The 17028-nt window shown below is 42.2% G+C and overlaps 1 protein-coding gene across 1 annotated transcript in view; it reads left to right on the top strand.

Moving 5' to 3' along the window:
• Positions 1–17028, top strand: part of DRC11 (dynein regulatory complex subunit 11) — a gene marked incomplete at both ends in the record, with an annotated part of 159482 nt that overhangs the window by 96966 nt on the left and 45488 nt on the right. The window contains 2 exons of the mRNA XM_082841611.1: positions 7179–7231; positions 10658–10740. Coding sequence (XP_082697737.1) covers positions 7179–7231; positions 10658–10740 — 136 coding nt within the window. The remainder of the gene's footprint in view (positions 1–7178; positions 7232–10657; positions 10741–17028) is intronic.

The following is a 17028-nucleotide window of genomic DNA, read 5'->3' as shown; positions in this document are numbered from 1 at the left end:
TTGGCTTGTTTCCCACCCACCCTTTTTTTCCTTTTTTCTGTTGTGGTTTTATTTTATCTTGTTGCAGTTGTTTCAACTGTAGTTTTATTTTTCCTAATACATTTTTTATCTTTCTAATTTCATTTTGTTTTTTATTCTTTGATATTGTACTGCTCCTTTTTTTCTTTTCTTTCTTCCTTCCTTTTTTTTTTTTTTTTAACCATGCCACAAAGTTTGCAGGCTCAAGGTCGGGCTCGAGCTCCTGTGATGGGAGCTCCAAGTCCAAATAGCTGGATTAAAAGATAACTTCAGACCCCAGGGAATATCAATCACAGTGAGGCCTCCCGGAGGTCCTCATCTCAGCACCAAGACCCAGCTCTATCCAACTGCCTGCTAACGCCAGAAATGGACATCTCAGGCCAAACAACCAGTAAGACAGGAATGCAGCCCCACCCATCAAAATAATGAACCAACAAAAAAATATGTTACAGACTAAGGAGCAAGGTAAAAACCTACAAGATGAAATAAATGAAGACGAAATAGGCAACCTGCCTGAAAAAGAATTCAGAGTAATGATAGTAAAGATGATCCAAAATATCGGAAACAAAATTGAGAAAATACAAGAAACATGCAACAAGGATCTAGAAGAACTAAAGAGAAAACAAACAGTGATGAACAATATAATTACTGAAATTAAAAATACTCTAGGGGCTTCCCTGGTGGCACAGTGGTTGAGAATCTGCCTGCTAATGCAGGGGACACGGGTTTGAGCCCTGGTCTAGGAGGATCCCACATGCCGCGGAGCAACTAGGCCCGTGAGCCACAACTACTGAGCCTGCGCGTCTGGACCTGTGCTCCGCAACAAGAGAGGCCGCAATAGTGAGAGGCCCATGCACCACGATGAAGAGTGGCCCCCGGTTGCCACAACTACAGAAAGCCCTTGCACAGAAACAAAGACCCAACACAGCCCAAAATAAATAAATAAATTTTAAAATAAATAAATAAATAAATACTCCTCTGTTTAAAAAAAAAATACTCTAGAAGGAATCAATAACAGCATAACTGAGGAAGAAGAATGGATAAGTGAGCTGGAAGACAAAATGGTGGAAATAACTGCCAGGGTGCAGAATAAAGAAAAAAGAATGAAAAGAATTGAGGACACTCACAGAGACCTCTGGGACAACATTAAATGCACCAACATTCGAAATATAGGGGTCCCAGAAGAAGAAGAGAAAAAGAAAGGGTCTGAGAAAATATATGAAGAGACAATAGTCAAAAACTTCCCTAACCTGGGAAAAGAAATAGTCAAGTCCAGGAAGCACAGAGAGTACCAGACAGGATAAACCCAAAGAGAAACATGTCGGGACACATATTAATCAAACTATCAAAAATTAAACACAAAGAAAAAATATTAAAAGAGGCAAGGGAAAAGCACCAAATAATATATAAGGGAATCCTCATAAGGTTAACAGCTCATCTTTCAGCAGAAACTGCAAGCCAGAAGGGACTGGCAGGACATATTTAAAGTGATGAAAGGGAAAAACCTGCAACCAAGATTACTCTACCCAGCAAGGATCTCATTCAGATTTGATGGAGAAATTAAAAGCTTTACGAACAAGCAAAAGCTAAGAGAATTCAGCACCACCAAACCAGCTTTACAACAAATGCTAAAGGAACTTCTCTAGGCAGGAAACACAAGAGAAAGGAAAGACCTACAATAACAAACCCAAAACAATTAAGAAAATGGTAATAGGAACATACATATCGATAATTACCTTAAATGTAAATGGATTAAAAGCTCCAACCAAAAGACATGACTGGCTGAATGGATACAAAAACAAGACCTGTACATATGCTGTCTGTAAGAGACCCACTTCAGACCTAGGGACACATACAGATTGAAAGTGAGGGGATGGAAAAAGATATTCCATGCAAATGGAAATCAAAAGAAAGCTGGAGTAGCAATTCTCACATCAGACAAAATAGACTTTCAAATAAAGACTATTACAAGAGACAAAGAAGGACACTACATGATGATCAAGGGATCAATCCAAGAAGAAGATATAACAATTGTAAGTACTTATGCATCCAACATAGGACCACCTCAATACATAAGGCAAATGCTAACAGCCATAAAAGGGGATATTGACAGTAACACAATAATAGTAGGGGACTTTAACACCCCACTTTCACCAATGTACAGATAACCCAAAATGAAAATAAATGAGGAAACACAAGCTTTAAATGACACATTAAACAAGAAGGACTTAATTGATTTTTATAGGACATTCCATCCAAAAACAACAGAATACACTTTCTTCTCAAATGCTCACAGAACATTCTCCAGGACAGACCATAGCTTGGGTCACAAATCAAGCCTTGGTAAATTTAAGAAAATTGAAAGGGTATCAAGTATCTTTTCCAATCACAACGCTATGAAACTAGATATTAATTACAGGAAAAAAACTGTAAAAAATACAAACACATGGAGGCTAAACAATACACTGCTTAATAACCAAGAGATCACAGAGGAAATCAAAGAGGAAATCAAAAAATACCTAGAAACAAATGACAATGAAAACACGACGACCCAAAACCTATGGGATGCAGCAAAAGCAGTTCTAAGAGGGAAGCTTATAGCAATACCATCTTACCTGAAGAAACAAGAAACATCTCAAATAAACAACCTAACCTTACACCTAAAGCAATTAGAGAAAGAAGAACAAAAAAAAACCCCAAGTGGGCAGAAGGAAAGAATTCATAAAGATCAGATCAGAAATAAATGAAAAAGAAATGAAGGAAATAAGAGCAAAGATCAATAAAACCAAAAGCTGGTTCTTTGAGAAGATAAACAAAATTGATAAAACTTTAGCTAGACGCATCAAGAAAAAAAAGGAGAAGACTCAAATCAATAGAATTAGAAATGAAAAAGGAGAAGTAACAACTGGCACTTCAGAGATACAAAGGATCATGAGAGATTATTACAGCAAGTATATGACAATAAAATGGACACCGTGGAAGAAATGGACAAATTCTTAGAAAAACACAACTTCTGAGACTGAACCAGGAAGAAATAGAAAATACAAACAGACCAATCACAAGCACTGAAATTGAAACTGTGATTAAAAATCTTCCAACAAACAAAAGTCCAGGACCAGATGGATTCACGGGCAAATTCTACGCAACATTTAGAGAAGAGCTAACACCTATCCTTCTCAAACTCTTTCAAAATATAGCAGAGGGAGGAACACTTCCAAAATCATTCTACGAGGCCACCATCACCCTGACACCAAAACCAGACAAGGATGTCACAAAGAAAGAAAACTACAGGCCAATATGTCTGATGCAAAAACATAGATGCAAAAATCCTCAACAGGATATTAACAAACAGAATCCAACAACACATTAAAAGGATCATACACCGTGATCCAGTGGGGTTTATCCCAGAAATGCAAGGATATTTCAATACAGTCAAATCAATCAATGTGATACACCATATTAACAAATTGAAGGATAAAAACCATATGATCATCTCAGTAGATGCAGAAAAAGCTTTTGACAAAATTCAACACCCATTTATAATAAAAACTCTCCAGGAAGTAGGCATAGAGGGACCCTACCTCAACATAATAAAGGCCATATATGACAAACCCACAGCCAACATCATTCTCAGTGGTGAAAAACTGAAACCATTTCCTCTGAGATCAAGAACAAGACATGGTTGCCCATTCTCACCACTGTTATTAAAAATAGTTTTGGAAGTCCTAGCCATGGCAATCAGAGAAGAAAAAGAAATAAAAGGAATCCAAATTGGAAAAGAAGTAAAACTGTCACTGTTTGCAGATGACATGATACTATACATAGAGAATTCTAAAGATGCTACCAGAAAACTACTAGATCTAATCAATAAATTTGGTAGAGTAGCAGGATACAAAATTAATGCACAGAAATCTCTTGCATTCCTATACACTAATGATGAAAAATCTGAAAGAGAAATTAAGGAAACACTCCCATTTACCACTGCAAGATAAAGAATAAAATACCCAGGAATAAACCTACCTAAGGAGACAAAAGACCTGTATGCAGAAAACTATAAGACACTGATGAAAGAACTTAAAGTTGATACAAACAGATGGAGAGATATACCATATTCTTGGATTGGAAGAATCAACATTGTGAAAATGACTATACTACCCAAAGGAATCTACAGATTCAATGCAATCCCTATCAGAATACCAGTGGCATTTTTCCATTGGTATGAACCAAAAATTTCACAATTTGTAGAGAGACACAAAAGACCCCGAATAGCCAAAGCCATCTTGAGAAAGAAAAACGAAAGAATCAGGCTCCCTGACTTCAGACTATACTACAAAGCTACAGTAATCAAGACAGTATGGTACTGGCACAAAAACAGAAATATAGATCAATGGAACAGGATAGAAAGCCCAGAGATAAACCCACACACATATGGTCACCTTATCTTTGATAATGGAGGCAAGAGTTTACAATGGAGAAAACACAGCCTCTTCAATAACCGGTGCTGGACGGTGCTTTGTGACCACCTAGAGGAGTGGGATAGGGAGGTGGGAGGGAGGGAGACACAAGAGGGAAAAGATATGGTGATATATGTATACATATAGATGATACACTTTGTTATAAAGCAGAAACTAACGCACCATTGAAAAGCAGTTATACTCCAATAAAGATGTTAAAAAATAATAATAAGTGGTGCTGGGAAAACTGGACAGTTACACGTAAAAGAATGAAATTAGAACACTTCCTAACACCATACACAAAAATAAACTCAAAATGATTAAAGACCTAAATGTAAGGCCAGACACTATAAAACTCTTAGAGGAAAACATAGACAGAACACTCTATGACATAAATCACAGCAAGATCCTTTTTGACCCACCTCCTAGAGAAATGGAAATAAAAACAAAAATAAACAAATGGGACCTATGAATCAACTAACAAAGGATTAATCTCCAAAATATACAAGCAGCTCATGCAGCTCAATATCAAAAAAACAAACAACCCAATCCAAAAATGGGCAGAAGACCTAAAGAGACATTTCTCCAAAGAAGATGTACAGATTGCCAACAAACACATGAAAGGATGCTCAACATCACTAATCATTAGAGAAATGTAAATCAAAAGTACAATGAGGTAGCACCTCACACTGGTCAGAATGGCCATCATCAAAAAGTCTACAAACAATAAACGCTGGAGAGGGTGTGGAGAAAAGGGAACCCTCTTGCACTGTTGGTGGGAATGTAAATTGATGCAGCCACTATGGAGAACAGTATGGAGGTTCCTTAAAAAACTAAAAATAAGTGGAAAAAAAAAACTAAAAATAGAACTACCATATGACCCACCAATCCTGCTACTGGGCATATACCTTGAGAAAACCATAATTCAAAAGGAATCATGTACCACAATGTTCATTGCAGCTCTGCTTACAATAGCCAGGACATGGAAGCAACCTAAGTGTCCATCGACAGATGAATGGATAAAGAAGATGTGGCACATATATACAATGGAATATTACTCAGCCATAAAAAGAAATGAAATTGAGTAATTTGTAGTGAGGTGGATGGACCTAGAGTCTGTCATACAGAGTGAAGTAAGTCAGAAAAACAAACACTGTATGCTAACATATATGGAATCTAAAAAAAAAAAAAAATGGTTCTGATGAACCTAGGGGCAGGACAGGAATAAAGACACAGATGCAGAGAATGGACTTGAGGACATGGGGAGCGGGAAGGGTGAGCTGGGACAAAGTGAGAGAGTGGCATGGACATATATACACTACCAAATGTAAAATAGATAGCTAGTGGGAAGCAGCTGCATAGCACAGGGAGATCAGCTCAGTGCTTTGCAACCACCTAGAGGAGTGGGATAAGGAGGGTGGGAGGGAGATGCAAGAAGGAGGGAATATGGGGATATACATATGCATATAGCTGATTCACTTTGTTATACAGCAGAAACTAACACAGCACTGTAAAACAATTATATTCAAATAAAGATGTTAAATTTTAAAAGAAAAGAGTTTATATTGTAAGATTCCATGTTCAAGAACAGGCAATGCGAATCCCCAGAGAAGTCAGAGTGGTGGTTACCTACAGACCCCGGAAAGCAGTGTGAGAGAGAATTCAGGAATGGTGAAAATATGTTCTGTATTTTCAGCTGGGTGGTAGTTATATGATTATAACTACATTTAATTTTTACTATGTAAAAATTAAATGTAAAATGTTAACCAACCTGATGTGGGTATACTTTATGTATACTTTATGTACATTATGCTGCAATAAAAACAATAAATGAAAGCATGAATGAAATGATAGGGAGCAAGAGTCACCTGAGAAGGCCTGGGATAGAAGAAGAGACAACAAAGGAAGATAGGGGCCAGGCTGCAGAATTTTAACTTTATCCTGTGGGCAATGGGGAGGTACTGATGGATATTTTATTTATTTATTTATTTGTTTGTTTTTTGCGGTACGCGGGCCTCTCACTGTCATGGCCTCTCCCATTGCGGAGCACAGGCTCCGGACGTGCAGGCTCAGCGGCCATGGCTCATGGGCCCAGCTGCTCCACGGCATGTGGGATCTTCCCGGACCAGGGCACGAACCCGTGTCCCCTGAATCAGCAGGCAGACTCTCAACCGCTGCACCACCAGGGAAGCCCACTGGTGGATATTTTAGGCAGAATAGTGCAGCGATAAGCACTGCTTTAACGGACCACGTTCTGAGCACTGCCCTCCAGCCGGCACAAGGATCTGAGTGCAAAGCCCTTTGGGAACCAAAGTTGGATGGTTGCCTCACTCTTTGGGCTCCAGGTTCAGGTCCTGATGCTAACAGAGAGGTGATCAGATACCAAAGAAAAGCACAGCTTGATTGCCTGTGCACTCAGCACTCTCATCCTTTGTAGCAAGCGTGCCAGGGCCCAGAAGAAGAACCAGAATGCTCGGGGCCTGTTGGGACTCAGTCCATGCAGGTTTCCCGGTGGCCACCTCACCTGCCAGTCCCTGTGTTCATGCAGTAAGTGTTGGAGCTCCACGTACCGCGATTGACTTCCCACCTCCCATTCCCCATGCCACCACCCGAAATCAGCTTCCTTAGCTAATTTCTAGAGCTCATTTTTCTTGTTTACACAAAGCTTGATTCTACTAAATGGGTTTTTTTTCCATTTTCTTCCAGAAAGACAAAAAAAGGAAAGTGGGGAAGAAGGATAAAGACCCAACGGCTGACAGGTGAGGGGTGCATATGGGTGGGGGGCACCGCAGAAAAGAGCATAGGACATGGCCTGAGTCCTCGGCCTGGTCTGGGAAAGGCAACCCCCCCACCCCCGCTCTGTACACCACACCCCTTCATCCTGGAAGAGTATGGTGGGGAAAGCACGGAGACCTCTCTTCAATCCTGCACGCAGGCCAGCATCCTCGACTGGGGAGACGCAGTGGAGAGGCGGGGCCTGGGAGGCAGACTCAGGCCCCATCGCTTCTAAGGCCGTGTGACTTTTCTTAAGTTTTAAAATTCACGGGGTTCTCAAGAAAGTTTTTTGAGAAACTAGCATCCTGCTACAGCTTTTGAGGGAACACTGAGACTGCAGCCCTTGAGGGCAGAGACAGTTCATATTACATGCCCGCCCCTGGGCCCGCCCGCTGAGGCCCTTCATAAGTGCTCCTTGAAGGAAAGGGTGAGGATCTGTCTCATTGTGAAAGGATACTTCCATTTCCTTAAGCCTCATCGGCTGAACTTTGATATTAACGATTATAAATGCTCATTTTTAAGCTGAAATGGCCTTCAGTGCTTTAATATTGGAAATAAATAGGGCCTAGGTTTTCAAACATTTTCAAGGAATTTAATTAAAATCCCTAGGAAGTGAATGTCAGAAATCACTTTGAACATAGACCTTTTTTCCCATGGGTTTGTTAATGGGTAACAGGTGTTGCTCCCTGTTTGGGGTGTTCCCTTGTTCCCCTTTTGGTGCGCTGATAACAGTCCCAAACTCTGCTTGAAAGAAGACCCATGAGAGAGGAAGCCAGCTTGGAACCATCCGCAGGAGAAGTGGGGACCGGAGCACTCCAGAGCTGGTGCACACGCCCAGGGCCCTGGCAGGCAGCCTCTGGAGAGACACCCAGCCTTGGTGTGGGCTTTGGCTCTGGGGAGAAAAGACTCCCACGGGATATCGCTAGAGGGAGGAGCTGCAGGCTTCCTCACATGACATTCCATTGTTTAGGGAAAAGTTCAAGTTCAAGAGCTTTGGCTGACCGCTGCCTGGTCAGCATTCTGAGACTCAGGCGCCCAGTTCCTGGGAAGGAGTCCATCTACCGATGCGCCAACACTGACGCCTCCTCGGGGGGATGTTGTAGTCCCTTCCCTGGAGGAAGGTCCAGCCCCTGCCTACCCGCAGGGCCACTGCTGTCTTTCAGTGACTTTCACATGCCACGTTTCTCCTTTGTCCTTACCTCAGTCTTTCAGGAGAAGAAGATCCTGCTAAGTGTCTTATTGAGTGACCACCCAGAGCTAAACCCAAATCTGCCAAGATGAGCTGACCACTAAGTAAAAGTTATCTATTCACGTTCTCTGCACTTAGAGAGTCACTTAACTGAATACAATTCTGCTTTAACAACACAGAGCACACACGTGGCTCATGGACCGTGTCTGTTAGCCAATGAATGTGTTCTTTGCATAGGTTTCTTTACAGTTGAACTATTATAAATGAGCTACAGCAATTCTCTAGTGAAATGAAGAAAGACCAGTAGTATTTTATTCACTTTTATACCCCAAAGTACAGAAATACCTGATCATCCTATTCCTGGAAGACTTTTCATTTTAATTTTAAAGACTCTATGTTATTCATTAAGTGGGATTCAGTAAATGGGCTAGTTCTCTGCCAAGACACTGTAAGACAACTTATGTTTCTCTCATCCAGTTAGTATAAACCTTAAATCAGTATTTTTATCATAGTTTATAAGGTGGTTTTATTTTATTCATTTATTTTTCCCCCATCACAAAACTACTCAACAGTGTGCTGACAGTCAAGGTATTCCAAGGTATTCCAGGTATTCCAGTCAAGGTGTTCCAGCATTGTTATTGTTGAGTATTGTAATGGCCTCCTGAAAAATCAGTTTAAACAGATTTATCACTCTTAGTTCCCTCATCTCTTCCTGGTCACTGTATGTGGCCGTGCTCAGAAAGGGACCATCTCTTCTCAGCCACTTCCTGGTTAATGATTAGGATGATCTATTATTAGTTTACAACTTGGGATTCCTCCCTGACTCTTCCTGGGCATGATGCTTTTCTGTTCACTCAAGGCAGCCCCAGGCTGGTAGGTTGGCTGCCCAGACAAAAAGGGACCTAGAGCTTTCAAACTTGGTCCGCCACACAAGGTAGCCATATAAGGTACTTTTCGAGTTGAAATTTTTTATTCTGTCGCAAGAGTTTATTTCACTGGAAAGATCCAAATATAGATTTGTGTTCCCGGAGTCTTAAGATATTTGGTTTGGATTATTTTAGAGAATCTTATTCAATTTTATGTTAATATTTTACGCATATGTTTATGTTAAACCAATATTCAAGTCAAAACACTGCTGTCGATACTGCCTTGGTATAGGTCAGATGCTGTCATCCCAAATTCCATTACAATTAAAACGTTCTTAATTCTCAGCTGAGGGCACACGATTTTAAATATATTTGATAGAATAAAATTTCAGTCAACCAAAGACCGGAGTCACTGAATTAACATCTATCCCGATGGTTTTTGGCTTGAGTCTCACTGATGTTCTTGAGTCTCTTTTAATCACACTAACTTGGATCATTGAACAATCAAAGAACACTTTAAAAATAGTTATATTTACAATTCTTCAGTCTAAAGAAAGACTGGGGTTGAACCAAAGCATCAGGCCCCTAAAAATGAAAAGGGAAAAGACAAAACATCTCGAAGGACTGTGCTGCACCGTATTTGAGCATCTGAATTCCAGCAAGCCAAGCCCCAGTTAATTTCACTGGGAGTTTATTCATTAAGTGGGAGACTATCTCCATTTTTTTTCCCCAAGTAGTATAAATTACCACCATGCTGGCTACATACCCGAGGCCGCCTTAGAGAAGAGGTTTTGTCATCTGTAAACACTATGGAAGAGTATAACGTCCTCCTAAAAAATTATAACATTTTGTCTTTCATATTAAGATGATTTCCATTATAAGCCTTTGCTTGTTATAGATATTTCTTTTAAACTATTATGCTATGGAGTTAAAAGGAAATGTCAATTTCGCGAAGGATTGATGATTTTCTACAGCGTGCAGACGCTAACTGAATATATAATTATGGCCCCGTTAGGTTACTGTTATTGGGTAATTTCTAATTCATATTTGTGCCATCATGAAGGCTGATGAAAGGGGAGACTGCAGGAGTCATAGCTGGTCTCAGATGCCCAAAGATATAATTCTTATTCATGGGAAACATCAGGTAAACCCATGGACGAGTGCAAGTATTGTTTTTAAAAAGGCTAATTTATCCCCCAATTGTAGTAACGCTTCAAAAATCAATTTATTTGCATACATACAAATGTACTTTGAATGAGATCTGGTTGAAGTTCTCTTGAGTATGTGATGATTAACGTCAGTACTGCTGATTTGATGTGTTTGCTCACAGAATACACGGTCTGCTTTATCCCCAGGACCATCGAATCTCTGTACAAGGAACTAGTGGAAGAAGGCTTACTGATCCAGGCTCTGAAAGTCAACCTCTCTGATTACATTGGTAAAGTACACAAGGAATAATGCATGTATGTGTCACAGATGCATGTCACCCCTTGGGTTCTGAGGACCCAACATCCAGAAGTATGTTTCATCTGTGCTTTTGTCCAACCTAAAACCTGGACCTTAGTGGCTTGCAGTAAATGTTTGTTGGATTGAATCGATTTGAGTTCATTCTGTGCTGGGATCTAATGGGTCCAGCTCTCTCCCCTAATGTGGTAGAAGCAGGTTTCCAAACCTACTAGCAAGGTTCCTGGAGGCATTCTTTGTGGCTTAAGCTGAATTGAGGAAATGAAGAATTGTTCATGCTCTCTGTTTATCCAAGTGCCCTAGGGGACAGCCCCTGGTACTTCCAACACAGAGTCCTCACAGGAGAAATTCCTTCCAGAATTCCATCTAGGGGCCACCACAGGAGTAGCTGGGAGGAAAAAGAGGGGACATTTGCTATCACCATCTTCAGCTAATGTTTTTCTCTTAATTTCTAAGAAATACCATGAGGATCTGAAAACATATTTAAAGCTTAAAATTCGTCATACTCCTACCACCCTAATGCAGATATCATTTTCACTTTCATACATCTACAATCAACTGAGGACATTTCGCCTACATAACCACGAAAAGATAATCACACTCAGAAAATTTAACATGAATGTTGTACTGTTACCACTAGGTAATATCTAGTTAATACTCAGTTTTCCCGATAGTCCTAATAAATAATGTCCTTTGTAACTGTTTGTCTTTCTCAATCCCAAATGCAGTCAGGGATCATGGATGTGACGGATCTCCGTCGTCCCCTTTCATTCCTTTAATCAGCACCAATTTACAGGTTTTTCCAGTCCTTCACAGCATTGACATTTTAAAAAGTCAGCTGTTTTATAGACTCTCCTTCAACTGAATTGGTTTGATGGTTTGATGGTTTCCTCCTAACTTGATTCATGTTAAACATTTTTTACAGGGAAACTACAGGTAATATTGTGTCCTGATTCTCAGTCTTTCACATTGAGGGCACAAAAATGACGCTTTGTCCCATCACTGGTGATGTTGGGTTTAATCACTGGTGAAGGTGCTGTTCCACAGATTTCTCCATTGTAAAGCTCCATTTTCCACTTTGTAATCAATGAATAATCTGTGGGGGATAGTTTGAGGCTCTGCAGATTCTGTTCCCAGCCATCTTAAAGGTTTAGGCATCCGCCGTGATGACTTCTGCCTGCATCAATGTTTGCTATGGTGGTTGTAAAGTGGGAATATTCTATTTCTGTCTCCTCTTCTAGCAGGTACCATTTTTCTAGAGAGATTTCCCTCCCACCCTCCTTTTAAAATTGTTTTGGTATTAGAGTAGACAGATGGATTCTCTCTTTCTAAAATTGTATTACAACCCATTTCCGAGTTATTCATTCCAGCGTTTACACTGCCCCAGTTTTGGCCTGCAGGAGCAAAAAGACTGACATTTCCCTTGGATCAAAAAACTGATCACTTTAATCCCTTTGAAATAAAGCCACATTTCCTTCTCAGGGGCTTGGAGGAGCCTTCATATTTCCTAATGGTGTAAGATTTTACCAGAATATGTACTGGAATATCTGTTGGGTTTCTATTCATTTTATGTGTTTCTTTTTCAAGTACTGCAGGGTTTTCTCCTGGATTGCCTTGATTATGTTCTGTTAATTCTGTTCATATGAAAAAATAACACTTTTAGCAGAACCCTACCTCTTTACTTACGACTGGGATCTCTAAGTGCTCTCTCTCTCCTTGTCTGGTTTCTTTCTTCATATCATGTCTTTTTTGCTTATCACTGAATTCCTAGCTTTTAGTACAGTGCCTAGCACATGGCAGAGTCTCAGAGAATTAATGGACATATTTCTCATCTTCTTACTAATTTCTTACCCATCTTGGACTTCCTCGCTGATCTCTTTGTCAGTTTCCAGGCAGCATCTTGAAGATGCTTAAGGTCAAAGCAAATGAAATCAGCCTCTTAAGAGTGACCTCAAATGTAAATGACCCAGTCTAGCAAAATCAGTCAAACTGCCACAAGGATTGGCTCCCTTTGGTCTTTTCTCCCTTTGGTCTTTTCCACGTCTTTTACGCACTCAAGTGCGTAATGTCTCCCTTTGGTCTTTTCCACGTTTCTTCTTCTTCCCGGTTAAGAGCCTTAGCTTGAAAAGATGGCAGTGGATCTTCCCAGATCCCCACATAAAAATAGACTAAAGCAACTAGATGGCAAAAGCAAAGGCCTGTGGACAACATTAACACGAAAACGAAATAACCAAGTTTCCCCTCAAAGCCCAAAGTGCAAGCCACTGGGGACAAAAAACAAAAGAACCCCAAAATAGCCAGCAAGCACTCACTGGAAAGCACAGCAGACCAGGGTAGTAACTGCAGCTGGAATTGGGAGGGGTTTGCCCACTTCAACAGCAGATGCGTGAAAATGGATAGAATCAGAAAGTATGAACGGGCGAGAACACTCCAACCTCTTGACGCTCTTGAAATTGACCCTTCCAAGACACGGCCTTATACTGAGAAGAAACTCTGGGGAGCAGAATCACAATTGAATAGGAACAACAGAGATGAGGGAGAGAAAAGGTCCAGAATAAATTGGGGGAGGGGAACAGAACAAGGACACCTCAAAAAGCAAGCCACCATACTCATAACATATATGAAAACAACAGAAGAGGGGACTCTATGAAATTTAAAAAGCTACCCTGACCCAAACTATCTTCTAAACATATAGGAATATTAACTCATATAAATTTAAGCAATGGAAAGTTTCAAGGTCAAAGCCCATGCCAGATGTCTATTAAAAAAGAAAGAATAAGGAGCAAAGTGTCATCACAAAAAGACACGCCCACAAAGCAGACATAACTGGAACCTCCTCTTTCAAACCAAGCTAATATACATTAAGAAAATTATAGAAGATATGTAAGAATACATAAAGTGGAATTAGAAAAGTGCAGAAATGAGTTACTCAAAATTCCAGGAATATTTTGGGGGTTTTTTGTTTGTTTGTTTTTGTTTTTTTTTTCTTTTCTGCGGTACACGGGCCTCTCACTGTTGTGGCCTCTCCCGTTGCGGAGCACAGGCTCTGGACATGCAGGCTCAGCGGCCATGGCTCACGGGCCCAGCCACTCCACAGCATGTGGGATCTTCCCGGACCAGGGCACGAACCCGCATCCCCTGCATCGGCAGGCGGACTCTCAACCACTGCGCCACCAGGGAAGCCCCAGGAATATTTTAAATAAAGGAGAAAATTCGTTTTAGGACAAAACTAAATTACAGTGAATACAAGAATGAATAAAGTCCACAAACCATGCTTTAAGAGAAATGAAATGTGAAAGACAGAAATTTTTTTTAAATAAAACTAGAAATGAAGAACAAGATTAAAAGGTTTCCAAAGAAAGTAACAAGTACTAAAGATAGGCAAAGAAAATTCACATAGGCAGGCAAACATAATACACATCCCTAAAGAAGAAAACCAAAGCCAAGGAACAGAACAAATACTAAGAACTTTTATTCATGAAAAATTTCCTAAAACAGAAATGCAAACCACATAATGAATGATCACACTTCGTATGTGAGAATATCAACTCCAATTGACCAACACCAAGATGTATTCTAATAAAAGTACCAGACCTTAAAGTAAAGGGGAAAAAGAAACCTTGGGGCGTTACCCCTTCTTCTTTTCCAGCCGGCCCAGAGCTGGACAAGCAGGGCAGGGTGGGTGTTGGCTGTACCTCAGCAACTCCCCATGCAGGCAGGGACGGAGCACAGACCCTCAGACTCAGAACGTGGCCGCATGGTTTGGACATTCCCCACAGCCCAGGAACCCTGTATTCACAGCCAGCCCAGCTCAGCACTGCCGGGACACGAGTTGTTTGGGGGGCTCCCACTCTTTTCTAAACACCACTCAAATCCAAATACGCACTAGAACCACAGCAGTTAGGGCTGAAGGAGACTTGGAAGGCAGGAAACTCAAGTGCGTAATGTCTGGTTCCCCCAAGGCCCAGCTCCCAACTCCCCCCACCCCCAGTTCCTTGCTCTGTCCCTGCGCACCTGCCCAGCTCAGAGCGCTGACCCTGTGCCCAGGAACCAGCTCCCGCCACAAGCTTGGGTATGCAAGAAATAGCACATTTCCTTATTCTTTAAATCACCGTAACTTAGCATCACGAGGGCTGAACTGCCAAGGTTATTCAAATTCAATCCTTCTCACAAGCCTCCACCCCTGCCCCCAGGTACCATCAAGGTCCCTGATTCCCAAATGGTGCCTGGATGCTGGGGAGAGATTCTGGGCGCTGGCGTCCTCCAAGACCCCTTGGTGCCTGCCTGGGGCCCTCTCTCAGCGAGGGGCTCTCTCCCCTGCTCCCTCGTCCTCCGTGCCACCAGGACGCAGGGCTGATGCCCACTGACCAGAGACCCACTGACCAGCTGTCCCGCCCAGGCTGGGAATGTCTTCTCCCTCCTGCCTCTGAAGCTCGCACCCTCTGTGTTGCCAGTCCCTTCTGTAATCTTTCTGTGCCTCAGTTTCCACAATTACGAGGATGATAACAGCAACCGCCTCACTGAATTGCTGTGACGGTTTAATGAGTGCGGAAATGGAACACCTGAGGGCGCGCTGGCACAGAGCTAGCTGGCTGCCCCCCTGTGTTGCCGCGGTGGTGATCTCACCTATCTTCCGCGGGCTCAGGGTTCTCCAGCAAGAGGGCTTGTGACTTCCTGGTGCCTCCGTGCCCCTCCCTCCCTGTGCACGTCGCAGAAGCGCGAGGCACCTGGGTCAGCCACTGCTCGAGGGGAAAATGCAGAGGGAACAAACACAGCCAATACTCCCCTAAATTACCTGGCTCTGCCTGTGGTTCTGGAGCTGCTGCGTTCAGTGGGAACATTGACACCCAGGCCAGGGCTGGTGTTTCTTGCTTTCTCCTTGGCGTCCAGGGCCTGTCCTAAGAACAAGAAGATTCAAAGGGTTCCTCAAAATCCCACCTTACAAGACTTGACTTAGACATTACACGTGGAAAACATCTGAAGCTTCAGAATACCTGGGCCCCGGGGCGCATAATCTTGGCAGAGATATAATAATCTGTTGCAACCAAAGGTTAACCTGAGAAGTCTCTCTGTCGACCTCATTCTGGAAGCTGGTAGCCTGCATCCAACGTAAATTTTTATTGTATAAACAATTCAGGAACCTGGATTGTAACCACGTAGCATGTGTCACCGTGCTCATCGTCATCAGAAGATGCTCTGTGCGGCCCTGGCAGTGCCTGGGGCAGAGCTGGCGTGTCCTGGTGCAGGTGGGAGGCCCCAAGTCCTACGAGGATTGTCTGCTGACTTGAGGCCTCCTGTTTCTCTCGCTCCTTTTCTTTGAGTAACTTTTTTAAGAGGCTGTTATTTTTTATCAATCGTCTGTTCCTTATTCTCTTTTCAATGCTCTGTGGGGTAGAATGGAAACGTTAGAAGCTGATTTCACCTTGCTTTCTCAAATATTTTTTATTTCTCCTTATTTTTTAAGTGTGCTCGTATGTTCCCATTCTCTACAATTAGTTCCTCCTTCTGTGTTCATTTGCTAGGACTGCTCTAACAAGTACCACAGTAGGGCAGCTTAAACAGCAGAAAATTACTGTCTCCCAGTTCTGGAGGCCGGAAGTCCAACGCCACGGTGTCAGCAGTGTTGGTTGCTTCCTCCTGGAGGCTCTGAGAAGGAATCTGTTGGCTGTAGCCTAAGAGCCCCTTCAAGCCCCCACCTCTGTCCTGCTCCCTGGACTTGTCAGTCCTCCCCTGCCAGGATGCTGAGCTGCCCTGGGGCTCACGTGGCCTAAACTGACCTCTTCTCCTCATCCCTCGTCTTGTCCCCTGGTGGTTTGCTGGCGGTCTTTGGCGATCCTTGGCTTCTGCTGTATCACCCCATCTCTGCCTTCAGACCTGACGTGACCTCCTCTGTGTGTGTGTGTCTGTGTCCGAACTTCCCCTTTTTATAAAGGACACCAGTGATATTGGATTAGGACCCACCCTAATAACCTCAGCTTCATTAACTACATCTGCAGTGATCCTATTTCCAAACAAGGTCACATTCTGAGATACTGGAGGTTAGGCTTTGACATACGGATTTTTAAGGGGACACAATCCTACCCATGACACAGTCCTGTTTCTTTTCCCGCTGTTGTCCTAGGTTTCCTTGCCCTTTTTCATGCTTTCTATCTCTAACACCTCTTCATCTGTTTCCTTCTTCCCTCGCTCATGGAAGACCTGGTGTCTGTGCAGGGAACCCTGAAGTCTCTAAATTCTGAATGAGTCCGTGGGAGGGGCTTAT

This window comes from Leucopleurus acutus (assembly GCF_964270905.1).
Source record: "Leucopleurus acutus genome assembly, chromosome: 6".
NCBI classification, from domain to species: domain Eukaryota; kingdom Metazoa; phylum Chordata; class Mammalia; order Artiodactyla; family Delphinidae; genus Leucopleurus; species Leucopleurus acutus.
Note: the sequence above shows the minus strand (reverse complement) of the source record. Positions and strands in the feature narration are given on the sequence as shown.